The sequence below is a fragment of the Beta vulgaris genome, chromosome 5 (genome assembly GCF_026745355.1).
Source record: "Beta vulgaris subsp. vulgaris cultivar EL10 chromosome 5, EL10.2, whole genome shotgun sequence".
In the NCBI taxonomy this organism is placed as follows: domain Eukaryota; kingdom Viridiplantae; phylum Streptophyta; class Magnoliopsida; order Caryophyllales; family Amaranthaceae; genus Beta; species Beta vulgaris.
This window is the reverse complement of record NC_079206.1, coordinates 43,724,026-43,740,087: the sequence shown is the minus strand read 5'-3', so window position 1 is coordinate 43,740,087 and position 16,062 is coordinate 43,724,026. Positions and strand designations below refer to the sequence as shown.

The 16,062-nt window shown below is 36.4% G+C and overlaps 1 protein-coding gene across 3 annotated transcripts; it reads right to left on the bottom strand.

Annotated features, from left to right (window-relative positions):
* Positions 1–4,746: 4,746 nt before the first annotated feature.
* On the bottom strand, positions 4,747–12,908 carry LOC104893564 (NADH dehydrogenase [ubiquinone] 1 beta subcomplex subunit 10-B). Of its 3 annotated transcripts, none has more exons than XM_010679684.4 (3): positions 12,492–12,905; positions 12,182–12,243; positions 4,747–4,920 (listed from the first exon to the last, which is right to left on the bottom strand). In XM_010679684.4, exons 1-2 carry the CDS (start codon positions 12,778–12,780, stop codon positions 12,212–12,214), a joined length of 321 nt encoding a protein of 106 aa, XP_010677986.1. In that variant the 5' UTR covers positions 12,781–12,905; the 3' UTR covers positions 4,747–4,920; positions 12,182–12,211. The 3 variants fall into 3 exon arrangements, with proteins under 3 accessions (XP_010677986.1, XP_010677987.1, XP_010677988.1); XM_010679685.4 differs by having other exon boundaries at positions 4,829–5,242; positions 12,492–12,908; XM_010679686.4 differs by having other exon boundaries at positions 4,829–5,233; positions 12,492–12,908.
* Between the last annotated feature and the right edge of the window lie 3,154 nt (positions 12,909–16,062).

Sequence of the window (16,062 nt, the reverse complement as noted above, 5' to 3'; positions counted from 1 at the left end):
TTCGTAGTCGGTTCATAATACACATGAGAGCACAATAAGTACTAAATAGACAAACAAATTTTAGTTTATCTGATTTTATCTGAATTCACTAATTGACAAACATGCCCTTCGGCCTTCGCTATCATGTAAAAAGACCACTATCACAAATTTACTCTCAAGTAGTGGTGTCAAAACAGGTTAGTAAACAGGTTCTGGGTATACCCACGGCGAACCAGGTCATACCCGGACAGGTCAGGATTCTGATTGTCAGTGCCCCGGGTCATGACTGGTCAGGTTTTGTTCAACTGGCGTCGAACACATTTGAATCATTGGATTCCCGGGTGCCGGAAGGTCTGAACGTTCCATTTACAAGTCGATCCATTCCCGGTATAATCGTCATTGACATTTTTTTTTGCCGGTTTGCGAAGGTCGTATTTAAGTTTCATGTACGGTTGAGTTAAGTGAAATGTACTCGGGTTGAATTAGGAATGACCTTAGTTCGATCATGGAAAACATCGGGTCCATTCGCTATTGTACGCCAATTCAACTTCGGGTAACTCCTGGTCGGGTCATCTTGATTTTGTTATGTATTTTGTAAACGAATCATATTAAAAAAGTATTAAGATCGATATATTATATATATATATATTGTGTGTGTGTGTGTGTGTGTGCGCGCGCAGGCGCGCGGTGTGCACCGATAAATATAAGGATGACAACGAAAAATCAATAAAAACACTATATTGATTACCGTTATGTTTAATGTATTCTTTTAGTCAACTCTTATTTCTAATAATCAACTGCGTAAAACGACTCTAATGAGTAAAGGAGTATAACGACTCTTCATATGTTTTAATATTATATATTATAACCAACGACAATAATAACGAGTATACGATCAATTCCAAACTTCATATAAATGATTTATTATTATAAGCATTATGATTGATATACAAGTTTGTAAATAGCTATGATGGTAATGAGAACAATACTACAAATAAACATCAAATGAAAATGATAATAGTTAATCATAAGAACATGTAACAAGTAAAACCATAAGTTAAGTAAAATAGTTAATCATAACTTATTAAAATAAGTTAACTGTTAACAATAACAACCATAAGTTAACTAAAATAGTTAACAAGTAGTAACTTGTTAGCATTTAAAACGAGGCCTAAGTGATTACAACGAGGCCGGATTCATAAGTTGCACAACCATATAGTAATTTAACACTTAGTTAGTTACTCGGTTATTCCCTTGTCCATAAGTATTATCATTCTTAAATCTCATATCATTGACCAAAAAATAATACGAGTATAATGTGATCATAATTGGTGATAATGAAGATTAACGTCGATCAACACAAGCTAATACGAGTATAACGTGACGGAAGCCAATGTAGGGAGTAATCACTAGGCTAAACTAAATTAGTACATAGATTAATGTATTGCATTTCGATTATATGTCAATGTATAGATAGTGTATAGATCAATGTATTACATTTCTAGCTAGTATACATTAGTATAAACCAAAGTAAAATATGGATTAGTGTTAGATTAGTCAATGTAAGTGATATCATTATGATAATCGTCCTCGAGTGTAATGCGTTTCATAAACAAAGAAATCTACTTGAATGATTCAAACTACATATTATACGAAACGAATGTGTCAATGGTAATTGATAGGCTAATTAAGATAACAATAAATATTTGAGTTAATCGTCTTTATAAGAAATGCATTTTGAAACAAAAAACATCTACTTGAGCTATATGTCTTAACTTTGTATATAGTGACTATCAACAAACTATTTTATCAGTAGACTTAAATACTTTTGTACGATATAATAATATTGGAATCATTCTAACTAATAAGTAATTGATTATTAATGAGTATAAACTCTTAATATGTTCTAATAGCATAACTAACGATAATAATTGAGTATTATATATTAACTACGAATATCGATCAATTAGTGGATATGATTACAACTATAAATAATTATATTATTATTTGAAAAATGGGTTATAAGGATGAGTTTGGGTTTAGGAATGTGAAACATGGAGATTAGTTGTTATGAATAATGATTTGGTAGGATATTGTTTTCTTAAGGACAAATCCAAAATCATATAATGGGCAAAATCTAAACCGTTAGATCATCACAATCAAGGCACACAAGAAAATAACACAAAGCACACGGATCATGAATATTAACCGTTAGATGCATGTCATAAAACAAACTGAACGTTAGATCAATCTCCTACCCTATTACTTTATCCCATCTCTCCTCCAAACCTAAAAAATCATATTTCTCATGTTCAGTCTTTCCATTGTGCTCCTCCTTCCTTTGTCTATCCTTGCCGGAATTCGGCCGCCACCACCACCCTTCCTCCCTTTTCGATTCTCTTTCTCTCTCATCTCTCACTCTTATCTACTTGCCTCTCTCATCCTCCACAACCAATGTGTTTTGGCTCTCATCATCCTCGTGAATCGACGCTCTTCGCTCCTCGCTCGTCGTCGTCATTCGTTGTCGTGCGTCGATCTTCGCTCGTCAATCGGTTCGTCGAAGTAACCACCTTGTTCGTCTCAACCTAAAGTCACTGTGTTTGCACCAACCCTCGTCTTCGCCGTCGTTAAGCTACGATTTTTCGAAGTTGAAGCTCCGGTCTATGATTGTTCAAAGTCGAAGCTCCGGTCTACGATTTTTCGAAGTCGAAGCTCCGGTCAAGTTAGGATTTTGGATCTCTAATTTCATTTTAATTCTTGAATGATTTTCGATTTTTATTTTTTTTTTCTAGTTGTTTTTGTTAGATCTGTCAAATGTATAATGCTGTGAATTTTTCCTTGAATTATTTTTGTAATTACTCATTTCATCATGTTTCTCTGATGAGTTAGTTTATATATTCTTTAATTTATTTCAATTTATGAACAATTTTTTTCTTACTCACTTGATTCATACAGGTGTTGAATTCCCATATTGCTCCCACCATTCTCCAGCTTTTGTCATTTACTTTAAATGTCAAATTAAAATAAGAGAGTACTGTACAAAAATAAATGAAAATAAAATATAAACCAATACATGATATTGAAAGTGTAACCTTCAAAAGTCAAATTGAATGTAATTTAATTTTTTATTAATTAATTATTAAATGTAAGCAAATATAAATTAACTATTTCAATAACTTTGTAGATATGAAAAATAATTGAATTTTAATAATATCTTGTTGATTACGGTCGGGTTCGGGTTTGAAAGCAGGTCTGTCTGAACAGGTCAGGATATAATCTGTCAGGTGTTGGTCAGGTCTGGTAATACCAGGTCAGGTTTGGTCAGGTCTGGAGACTGACCCTCACAGGTCGAACCAGGTTCAAGTCAGGTCAGAATCAGGTTGACCCAGCGGTCAGATCTGTTTCTGACACCACTACTCTCAAGTCTCTCTACTTACAAGTTACAAGGCACGATCAGGGCAAACATATGAAAGTAGAAGCAACAAGCTCTTTTGGGTTAAAATATAGGTACTTGGAATTGACATAAAGCAATCTCCTACTGTTTATGCAGTTGAAGCAGGACAATTTTTCAGAACATAAAGAGATTTGATTTCAAATCCAAAAGATATCAAAACAAAACAACAAAACCCTTGGAAATACAAAAAGGGGTCTTTCACATCCGAGTATACGACTGATGCAACTAGACAAAAGCTCTTACAAGATTCCCAGCCTGCAACATCCTAAGTATGAATCTAACATACATATCACTGCTTTTTATTTCTTATTTGTTTTAGCACTTGAGAATTTCTCTATATAAACAACTGCATTGAGAAAAAGGGAGATAAGACTAACACAATCATCATTTATACTAAAAGAAAAAAAAAAGAGAGAAGGAGCTCCCTTCAGGTCCAATACCGAGGGCTGAGAAGTGCTAAAGAGCTGCCATCTCATGCATATTTGGCCATTTACTTGCATTCTTTTGATTACTACCAACTAAAAGAAGAGGATGATCAAGCTGAAGAAGTAAAAATGCAAGTAAAATTACCTAAATGCATGAGTTGGGAGCAACTCCTTTCACATGCTTTGCCCGCTCATTGGACTGAAGGGAGCTCCATCAAACATTCTTTTCATCTTTCTTCTCCTTCATACAATTCTACTGCTTTTTTTTTTGGCACTCCAGCATAATACATACATATGTTTAGCATATAACGTAATCCTTGTACCTAAAGTTTTGCATGTTTGTATACTGTCGTCGTTGCATTTTAACTTAAATTTCTCTTCCATGTTTTCGACAGGAAGGAGCAGCCACCAAGGTACCACAACTCCACAAGGACATCCTTCTTCACAAGAACAGCACATGACTAAGAAGTGGACACTAAATGCCTCATCTTAGCCAGATATTATGATTCTATCGTCTATTTTTTTCTCTATTCTCCCCTCTTTGAAGTTAGAAGTTCTTGTAAGCTAAAGCTCACAATTATCCATTGTTACAATCAGCTAATATGCCCTAATAATACTAATTTTCAAGCAAATATGTTCTACAGCAACATACACTATCACTGCAACTGTCAACCAGTTTCTTCCCATATCTATGACCAAGAGATGTTAATTTAGAGGAAATCGATAAAAATTATGTCTCAATTCTCCGCATAACAAATCAACAATCGATATAAGGTTCACCCTTCAAAGTGACATTATGTAATGCACTAAGTACCTTCTACTCCAATTCAAATGTACAAATGGCATGAAGGACATCTGCTAGATCAGCAACGCTATTCATATAGTTCATACACCAAAAAACAAAATGATTTATTTCAAAAGCAAATCATCAGGATCTACACAAGGTTTCAAAGGGCAAGATGAAATAAACTACACAGATAATGTCATGGCACAATTTCCATAGGCCAGCAGTATTATAACATTACATCCTCGCCCTACCAGCATGGTAGCAGGTTTAGTGATCTGCAAACAGAATATACATTTCATTTTAGAAACTAAAAATAAAGGTTTCAATGTGATTTCTCTAGCAGCCATTATTCTAGCAACAAAACGTTACAGAAGTTTAAACACATAGAACAACTTTACCACTAGCTCAACACATAAGTTACTAATTAACACAGTACCTTACAGTTAACAATTTGATTACATAATAAATTCATCAACCCAGTACATCATTTCCTAAATCATATCTGCTTTTGCTGGAACAAGGGATACTTGAATGAGGAGCATATTAGATCAATTAGGTAACGCAGTCAGGTCCTAGACAAAGCAAAGTCTGCAGAAGCTAAAAAAAGGGAAACAGCGTAAATAGACGCACCTTTGACCATTCACTACTTTAGATACGTATGACAAGGAATCTACAAAATCTCACATGATAATGTTTTATGTCGTATACTCATAATACGAATTTACAGTCAAAGCTACAAAAGTTTTGACTCCAAAAAAGCAAATAGGGCAAACAATGAGGGACATAAGGGAAGGGAAACTAAAAGTGAAAAACCAGGATAAATGACCACATGCACATGCCGAACACAGCAGACCTCTCTTTGATTGCCAATGCTTACTTTGGTTAAAACTTAAATTAGCAAAGAATCTTAGGAAAGATGTTACCTTCAGGGTCTACACAGAGGATGCATATCCAGCTAGCCCTTATGGATGAAATTCAGGTTGAATTTGACAAACAGCAAAACCAAAAGCTATAAAATAGCATAGGGATCCACAAATCATTCCTTAAATCTTATACGAAAATTCCCTATGAAGCTTCAGTTTAGTTTACAGTTTACACACTGTTCTGTTGTTTCACTTTAATGACTAATTAACATTGGAGAATCTAATAGATACTTCATTACTTTAATCTATTCAAATTCAGCCTCCACCTTCTATTCTCATTTCACTAAAGACCACAAGTCAAAAAGGAAAGCGAACAAAACAGCCAAACTAATTCATCCACTTTCTGTCAGCCACCCTTTTCAATGACCATGTGTCCAACCACCCCCAAAAAAGGAAAAGGTATAATCTTTTAAATACATAATGAAGCAAGGGTCGCAGAATTATGAGGGGAAAATGGCAGGCACCACATGTAAGAGAAACAAAAGTCGAGTATAGATATTCCACAAATTTCAGTTCTCGCAAGTCGCAACTAAGGCACATCTAATCTAACTTCCTCAAACTTACATGCGTGATTTACATGCTGACATAACCAGTGAGAATCAGACTACAATGTATAACACATATGCAAGTCAGTGCAACAACCTCAGGAAACCATGCAAAAGTAGCTGAAGGTTCAGCAATAACAGGCTATAATGCTCAAACTCTGAAGCTTACATAGTCGTGCTGACACGGCATGGCATAGATATGGACAGATGACAGACATCCAACTCCTGGGAGAGAATTCGAAAGAAGAACTGAGAGTGATTGACCTCTCACTCACAACGGATGCAACCCTAAATTAAGAAAAATAATAAGACTTGCCTTCTTTTTCTTCTCCACAAAACTCCGTTACTCTGCCACTTCAAGTATCTTATCTTACACATCTCTGATGTCTATCAGACACCTAATGTGAACAAGGATAGTTGTGTGTGATATGATCTTTTAATATATATACTACCTCCGTTCAAATTTACTTGCAATATTAGGATTTTCACGCCTTCCAATGCACAACTTTAACCATTAATATCTTCTATTATCTATAAGTAAAAAGTCCAAAAGGTTGATATTTTGAAAGTATACATTAGGAGAAATCTAACAAAAAGTATACAAGGAGAAATCTAACAAAAAGTATACATTAGGAGAAATCTAACAAGACTCTATATGACTGTTTAACCTTAAATATTAATCATACTAGATGGTCCAAACCGATTGTATGAATAGTGTAGAATTTCAAGTGTCGCAAGTAATTCAGAACACAGAAAGTGTAACATAAGGTATTTTGAATCTGTGCTAGATACTTCAGCAAATGTAAGACAAAAGCAGAGTTCTGAGTATAGTAGCTATGTCTCCAGAAAAAATAACCAGATTTTTCAGATCTAAAAATTTTTATTCGTAAACCCTAAATTTGGAAATGGAGCCATTAATAAATGAAGAGGTTGGCTGTGAATTATAGTTTAATGGGCTCTCAATGCTTGGAGTGAGCTGATGCAAATGGTGTTATCAACTTCACCAATAGATTGGCAATGGCAAAAGAGAAAGGAGAGCACTTCTGCAGAGAAGGGTAAACAGGAGTAGTTGGAGAAACATCTATAAAATGATAGATTGGGAGGGAGGAGAAAATAGAGAAAGGATAATGCCGATAATCACAAAATTAAAAGCAAAGGAGGGTAAAATGCCCAAACACATTAACTATTCTTCATCTCTCAGTCTAGGACGTCTTGGTTAATAATAGACAAATTAGTCCTCCACATTCTTTTCAGCTGTTCTTAGTCTTTTACCCTTCTTTGATATAAAATCACTATTCTCTCCATGACTCCACCACTACATAAAAGTCACATTTTCATTCTAAGAACACTATATAAATTAGAGTTTTTTGTCAGAAACAACCTTTCATAAGTGACATTTTGTGAGAAACAACCTTATAATTTTTTTTTTTTTTTGCGACAAACAACCTTTGTACTCTATTTTCTTGTTAAATCAAACATGTCAACCATTTTTCGGCATTGACTGGATTTTTCCGACATTGACTTTTTTTTACCCCTCTTCCCTTTCTTTTATTTGTTTTGGAGTTTCATTTCCCTCTATATTTTTTTCCATATAAAACCTTCTTTCCCTCTCTTTCACACTTAACCACTCTTTCCCACACCCCAAATCCAAATTTTCCCAAAGAAATCCCCTCAATCAAGATCTTCAATTGGTAAGTTTAGGGTTCTTGATTCCTAAATCTTCTTTGCTGTTATATTTTATGGTCTCACATCTCAATTCATAAAATTTATTCAACACAATTAGGGCTTCTCTTTTCAATTGAAATAGGGCATTCTTGCAAACTTAATTTATGGTTTTCAAAACAATATGCATGGTGAATTATGGGTTTCAAGAGAGAAATGAATGGTACGAGAAGAGAGAGTAATGAATTACTGAAAGGGGGAGGGGAGATTTAATGTTTCTTACTTGTTGCAGACAATATTGATTATTGCCAAAGGAGAGACTTTAATGATGTTCTTTAATGCTAAGGAAGTGCAAGAGAGTACACAGAGAATAGTTTACTTAGGTTTGAAAGAGGGTGAGTATATGAGACGAAAATTGGAGGGATAATGAGGAGATTAGGGGTCAAAAAAAGTCCATGCTGGAAAATGATTGACAGGTTTGATCCGACAAGAAAATGGAGTTTAAAGGTTGCTTATCACAAAGAAATTTTTGTAAGGTTATTTTTCACAAAATGTCACTTTTAAAAGGTTGTTTCTGACAAAAAAACTCTATAGATTATTAATACTTCTCTCTCTCCATCCCATCACTCTTTTCTCCTTATCCATATCCACACTTCCTCTTACATTTTTGTTTTGAGCCCTCAAACCAACCAATACTCGTTACGGTTACTTTTCAGTCTTGCATACATTTCAATCAAAAAGGAAAAAAGCCCAAAAGCTCATTGCTACAGATTGCGTGCTCAAAACAAACCATTACAAGATACGAGTAATGCAACAGGTTAGTTTCTCTCGAACCATTATTCTTAGACTTCATAAAAATTGAAATTCTATGAGAGATGGAGAGAATCTATAATCTCTAGAAAACATTGTCGTAGTTTCAAAAGATAACTTTTACTTTATTAGCGCGAGGTCTCCGTGTTCTAGACCATGTCCCTGTATCTTCATATTACCATCTTCGCATCTCAAATTCTCCAATCCAAACTGAGTAGAGTATCCTTGGTGATATTTACAAAATCCTAATCACATGGTATGGTTAAAATATACAAAGGTCAAACCATCCAATACTTCCTTCATATTTCTTCTCCATCCATGTACAATTGACATATAAGCTATGTTACATGGACACAGATACCAGTATCGGATACAGGTACTGTCCAAGTGTCCGATACGTCATTTCCAAGGTACGGCAAAAAAATCCTAAAAAAAATTATCTCACAGTAATCTTAAAATAATCTTTTGCCAAAAACTATGGGTATTTATCTAGGGAATACATGAGAAAGTGTGATTTAAAATAAACTCAAATTAAAAAACATATTTTCCCTAAAAAAAGCCCAAATAACTATTTGCTCAAGCGCGTATACCAATTAAAGTACCTTGTGGGATGAAAGAGAGCAATAACGAAATACAGAGTATTAAGAAAAAAACAAAAGGCAGCTGCCAGCTGGTAGTCTTTGAGAGAGAAAAAAGACAGCCACGTGAAGTAAAAAAGCCCAGCCTTTAGTTTTCTCTCTTCTCACCAAACCTAACCCTCATTTTATCTCTACTTACCCTGGCTCTTCCATTCTCATCTTCTCTATGACTTTCTGAGGCGACTAGCCGACCATTTCCGATGATGCATGAGGTCGCTGATCCTCTCTCTCTTTACTGGTTTCCCTCCTCCCATAGGTAAACGGATCTAGTCATATCGCAGGGAAAATTGAAGGATCCGGTACGTATTTCGTACCCGGATCCGTGTCGTATCGTATCGACACCGGTACGCCGACGATTTTGCCGTATCCGAGTAACACAACATATAAGATAGAAAAAAAAGACATGCCAAAATACTCGGAATCCTTTATCCTTTCAATGAAAGGGGGCCTTGATCATAAATTCAAAATAAATGTTGTTATGAAAGAAGAAGACACCCAAAGCAAAGCCTACACAGTTTGCCTTCTCTTTGCACTCGCTGCCCAAATTACTCCTTACTTTTTGTTACATCAGATATACAACCTCTTCCACAACATACATGTTTCTCTGCATAATATTGACCATTTTTCCTATGGTACTATGATACTATAACTAAGATGTGTGGTGATGATTTTGGCAAATTCGCGAATAAACCATCCAATTAACTCAAATTCAATGTAAGTATGGTGATAGCACTAGCAATAACATTAACACACAAGTGAAAAGACCACAAAATCCCCAGCATTACATATAGCAAAATCTCTAACCAAAACTCTTTCATGGAAAACCATTGGTCATATAAAAATCTGAGTTCCATGAGGTCCTTGGCTCAAATTGAGTTAGAGCAAGCCATTAGTACTTGGCTCAAAAGAACTTGTTTGCGACCTGTTATCTAGCTTACTTTACTTGATAGCCATCACATGTACCCGATATGTCGCCATAAAGAGGACACTATTGGTACTTCGTTGGATAGTGTATCATATCCCTTGTGTTATAGTTTTCAGATTTGCCGTTTGTTGTTTGTCGTCGTACCCGACTCGTGCAACCAAGGTGGTGATAAGTGGGTATTTTGTTTTTATTACTTAGTTTCCAATCCTCCATTAATCCCTTATGCGAGTGGGGACTTCTATTGTTTTGACAACAATAATATTGTTGTATATGCTCTATCACACATCCGACATCTCAAACAGATAGCAATAATTCACGTGATCTAGAAAACATGATAGGAAAACACACAAATCTTCTGCATTGAAGTTCACTATTTCCAAATTCCAATGATTCCAACACTATTAAAAAATCCAACATAGGTTCACACATTCAAAGAGCCTTGTCAGGCCTTAGATGCAAACTTAAGAGCCACCATGACAAGGTCCCATGGGGGTTGAAAGAACAAAATTAGTTCGAGAACCGTTGCGTAGAAATCCAAGTAACATAAAGCAAAGTCAGCGTAAAGTAGGCTACACTTCCACAGATCATCCTTGAAATCCCAAAGCCAAATTGATCAAAAGGACTTCAATGCCAAAAAGCCCTTGCCCATTTATACACAATCAAAAGTCTGAATATCCTAAAAATGACTAAGCTCAAAAGAAAAATTCTTAAGCGCAAAAACCTTGATCCATCTGAGATCTACATAAGATACTCAACCCAAGTCCGCTGAAAGGTATGAGATTAAGAAATTAAATGACATGAACTTAATTCCTTCTCTTCCAATTTCAAAGCTAGCTACCAAGACAACCCAATTTTGGGGATGTCAATAATCAGACATAAACAAAAGCATCAAAACTTCTGCTTAAGGTCTCATTAGTTCAGCATTACCCTAATTTGGAATTTTAATACTATAATACGGCCATATGGGTATAAAAACCGTTTTGGTTAAAAGGGCTGAGACAATAGCACAATCAACTAATTATGTAATCAAAGAAAAATCAAGGTCCTTCGGGGACAATAGTCGCACTCACTCACACATACTATTTGTGAATATCTGGTAAAAGTTGCAAATATTCTAAAAATTATTGTATTTGACTTTTCTAAAATATCCTACAAAGAATGAAAAATGAGAAATTATCAGAAGAACGTGTGCGCGTCCAACTATTATAAAGGTGATGTATCACCTTCAGTAAACGTATTTCACATCAGTTTACATAGGTTCCAATAAAGGTGCATTCTACTCACTTAACTTACCTGAGCTTGTTAGTCTGGAACTCTAACTAATCTAAACCTATTAGAGCTTAATCCAGATGTAAATTGAATTAGGGTAACCCTTATTAGACCTAAACTTAATGTATCTAACCTTGACTTATATAAATTTAATAGCTCTGACCATCTAAACATTCAAGCGATGAACTTAACATATTTTTTTCTTAAAAGGGAATATAAGGTGAAGAGCATAAGAGCTACCTACATCTAATAAGCAACTACATAAGTTCAAATAGGTATTGTTTGAACAAGTCACTCAAGCGAAAGTATCCCACCCACAGTAAAAGTATGTCATATACCAATATATGCGAGGTTAATATGTATAACAATTATTTCAAGATGAAAAAGTAAAACATAAGGGAAAGAAAGGGCAGGGGCAGCTAAGCCTCTTTTATCATATTCCAAACTCTAAAATGAACATCAACACTCACTAATATTGAATTTAGGATGAAAATAAGTCATCTAGCCCCCATAATCCAATACAAAAAGCCACGGAAAGGTAAAAGCACGTCAAAGACTGTTCATTTGACTCACCATTCTCTAAATTGCATATGTTCAACCCTTCATTGGACAATAACACTTCAAATTCACCCCCAAAACAAGCAAATCATTCACGAAATCGCTGACACCAATACCTCCAACACTCAATTCATTATTAAGACATAATACTCAATCAACATATCAAAAAAAAAAAAAAAAAAAACACAACTCGAGAACAAATTTACCTCAAAATAATGCAAGAACCAGCTTTAGATTCATTCATCCTCAACAGATTCCACCTTAGGACCTAATTCCAATCAAAAACCATTAATCAAAATCATCAAATCAACACAACCCACAATTTTTTTTATCAATATAACATTAAAAGAAATGGAGAGAAGGAGAGAGAGCAAAGAAAAAATGAAGACAACTTACAGACCTAATTGGCTAGTTCCAAACCAAACCCATTAATCAAAATCATGAAATTAACAAAACCCACAAAACGAAAATTGAACATAAGCTGAAAAAAGTGGAGGAAGAGGAGAGAGAAAATACCATGAAGAGAGTGAGGACGATGATCTTTGTTCCAACCAACACCACGAGTGGACTCAAGGTATTGTTGAACAAGGTGGCGGCACTTCTGAAGGTGATTAATACCTTCAACGCGGTAACACCATTTGAGCTTCTCACGCAGGATTTTGGCGGTTTCAATGTCGATCCATTTCTCGCGCACCAAGTGCTCGCGCATCTCTAGCATTGCGACTGGGTCTTTGTATGGGTGCGCTGGATCGAAGTCATCCGGCGCCGATTCATCGAACTCTACCTTGAAGCTTTTTCGTCCCATCTTTCAATCTCTCTCTCTCTGTGTTCTGTGTTGTATGGTGGTGTTGTGGAGTTTGCAAGGGTAGTAGTGGCGAATTTGGTGCAAGGGGGAGTTGGGGGTGGTGGTGGAGTTAAAAAGTTCTTTTGAGAGGAAGCCCATAAGAACTTAAATTTGAAAAGAGGCCCAAATAGTCACACACTTTTTTTTTTTTTTTTTTTGGTAAATAGGCTTTGCATTAAGGCTTCGTTTGATAGGGCGTAAAACATTTTCAGTGTAAAATGATTTTCATGGAAAACAATTTACAATGGAAAACACAATTCCAAATTTAGTTTTCCGTTGTTTGGTTCGATGTAAGAAATATGATGAAATGAAAGGAAAATGAAAGGGAAAGTAAGGAGGTAGTGAGAGAAGAGTACAAGAGAGATAAGGAAAATAGTTTTCCCTTCATTTTGAAAGGAAAATGGTTTTCCATCATTGGGAGAGTAATTTTACCCCAAGGGAAAATGGTTTTACACTCTTTTGCCAACCAAACAATGTAAAACTGAAAATAGAGGAAAACAGTTTTCCGGGAAAACGTTTTACGCCCTACCAAACGGAGCCTAAGAGAGAAAGATAAAAGCAGTTTGGATGCTAAGCATCATTGTTAGTGACACTTGGCCTTACAACCATACCGAGTAAGTTCTTGATATAACTGAGGGGGGGATTTTAGTTACATCAAGATTCAATCCCTCCTTCCTTTCTTTTTTGGCTAGCTGGTCTACCCACTTATTCCGCAATCGCTTGATGAACACGAGCCTCAATTCCTGGAAACATTGGCCTAGATCCTTGCACATATTGATGGATATTGGATAATATCATATGTAAAGGGATAATATTATATTGTAAAGGGTAGAATGTTACTTTACTAGTCATAGGTCTGTATTGTAAACACTATATATATTGAATGCCAGGTTAACCTACAACAGGTTAACACACAATTATTCCCACACTTGTACATGGTATCACAGCCGCATATTTACTAAAAAAAGAAGAAAAAAAAGGAAAAAAAAACAAACCAACACCAAAAATCAGTTTTTTTTTTTCAAACGTTTTCTTTCCTGCGATGGAATTTTTACCCAATGCTTCCGCCGCTGCTCTTGCACAGTCCTCGCCGTCGACGACCACCGGCTATTCTTCGCCGGCGTCAGACCTTCATCCCTCTGCCGGTCCGTCCGTGTCTCTTCCGGCGCCTTCCGTACCTGCTTTCTGGTCTGCTGCAGGTTCGTCCGCGATTTCCGTTGGGTTTAACTACGGACTCCACCACATCGGTGCTTCTCCGGCCACCCCGTCGCGACTCCCGCAGTCTTTCTCTGCATCCTGGACGGCTGCTTTTCCGTCCTCTGTTGCTGTTGGCTCCTTCTCCGGCCAAACCCACGTCGGTGCCTCTCCGGTCCTCTCCTCCCGCGCCTCCCCGCGCTTTCCTTCGGATTTTCCGACCCACACTGGAGTTGTTCCCCAGCCGACCACCTCTGGTCCCTTTCCGACCTACCACATGCCGCCAGGTTCTTCGGTATTTACCCTCCCACAAATCTTCTCTCCTAATCTCAGTAATTTGGTAACTATTACTCTTTCTTCTCCAGAGGATTATTTGTTATGGAAAACCCAAATTACTTGTTTATTGCTTTCCCATCAACTGCTTGGCATGGTTGATGGTTCTGCTATTATTCCTCCTGCTACTGTTATTGATGAAAGTGGTATTACGATTCCTAATCCTCCCTTTTATGAATATTTACGTGTGGATCAACAAATTAAATCTTGGATTTTTGCCACCTTATCTAGGGATGTTTTTGTGGATGTTCATGATTTATCTACCTCTGTAGAGATTTGGACTAGATTACAAACTAGATTTATGCATGCTAGTATGGTCAGATCAATGGAATTAAAGGGACGATTAACTCGTATTAAAAAGACTGCTTCCCAAACAATGGATGGTTATTTACGGAAAATTAAGGTGATTGCTGATTCCCTTGCTGCTATTCAATAACCTGTGTCGAACCAGGATTTAGTGCAGTATACCCTTTTTGGTTTAGATCGTGATTCTGAGTACGATCATATAGTTACTACCCTCCTGCATTATCCATTCCCGATTAGTTTTGATGATTTGCGTCCCAAGTTGTTACTACATGAACAAAGATTGATAAATTCTAAGGATGCATCTGATTCCTCATCCCATCATGCCTTACTTGCCGTTAAATCTACTGGTACTGGTTCAAGTTCCTCCTCCCAGACTAATTTTGGAGGGAGAAATCGGGGAAGGAATAACAGAAATAGAGGTGGTAATAATAATCGTGGGGGCAACAATGCTCGGGGTAATAATGGTGGGAATGGAGGAAACAATAATAATCGTGGCTCTGGAGGAAACAACATACAACAATGGTAATCGGGGACGATAAAATGGTATAAGTAAATTTTCTAACTTGTCATCCTATAGTATGCCTTGCCTAGATTATATTACTAACAATTTATCGTCTGCAGGGAGTAATTCATCAAATAGTAACAATGTTACCTCTACCCCTACTTCCGATACATGTGGTTTGTGTTGGTTTCCAGGTCACCAAGCTGCTTATTATCCCTAGCGTTTCAATTCCAGCTTTGTTCCCTCTTCCTCAGAAAGTGTCACTCGAGCCTTAGCTGCACTGTCTGTTGGTGGTGAAGCTAATGACTCAGTCTGGTACCCGGAATCGGGAGCTGCATCTCACATGACTCCTCAGGATGGTACGTTCTCTATCAAAACTCCTTATACTGGGTCTAGTTCTGTTGTAGTTGGTAATGGTACCTTACTCCTAATTAAAAGTACTGGACATTTAACTTTAAAAACTGCAAGTCGTCCCCTCAGTTTATCATCTGTCTGTCATGTCCCTAATTTAAAACATAATTTATTATCAGTTAACAAGTTGTGTCATGAAAATGATTGTGTTGTGAGTTTTGATAAAAATTCTATTTATGTTAAGGACCAGGTCACGGGGGAAGTTCTGCTTCAGGGAACCAGTAAACAAGGTGTCTACCCTCTACAACCCAACATTGTCCCTCCTGAGCCTTCAGTTCCTACTTTCCTAGCCATTAAGGAGTCGGGTGACGTGTGGCATGCTCGGCTGGGTCATACATCTTCTAGCATTATAGGAAGTTTATGTTCAAATAAATACATCACATGTACCTCTAAATTTCATGATGATTGTGTAGGATGTAAGCTAGAAAAAATACATCGTTTACCTTTTGATTCTGTTGAACATCTTTCTACATATCCATTATATAAAATTCATAGTG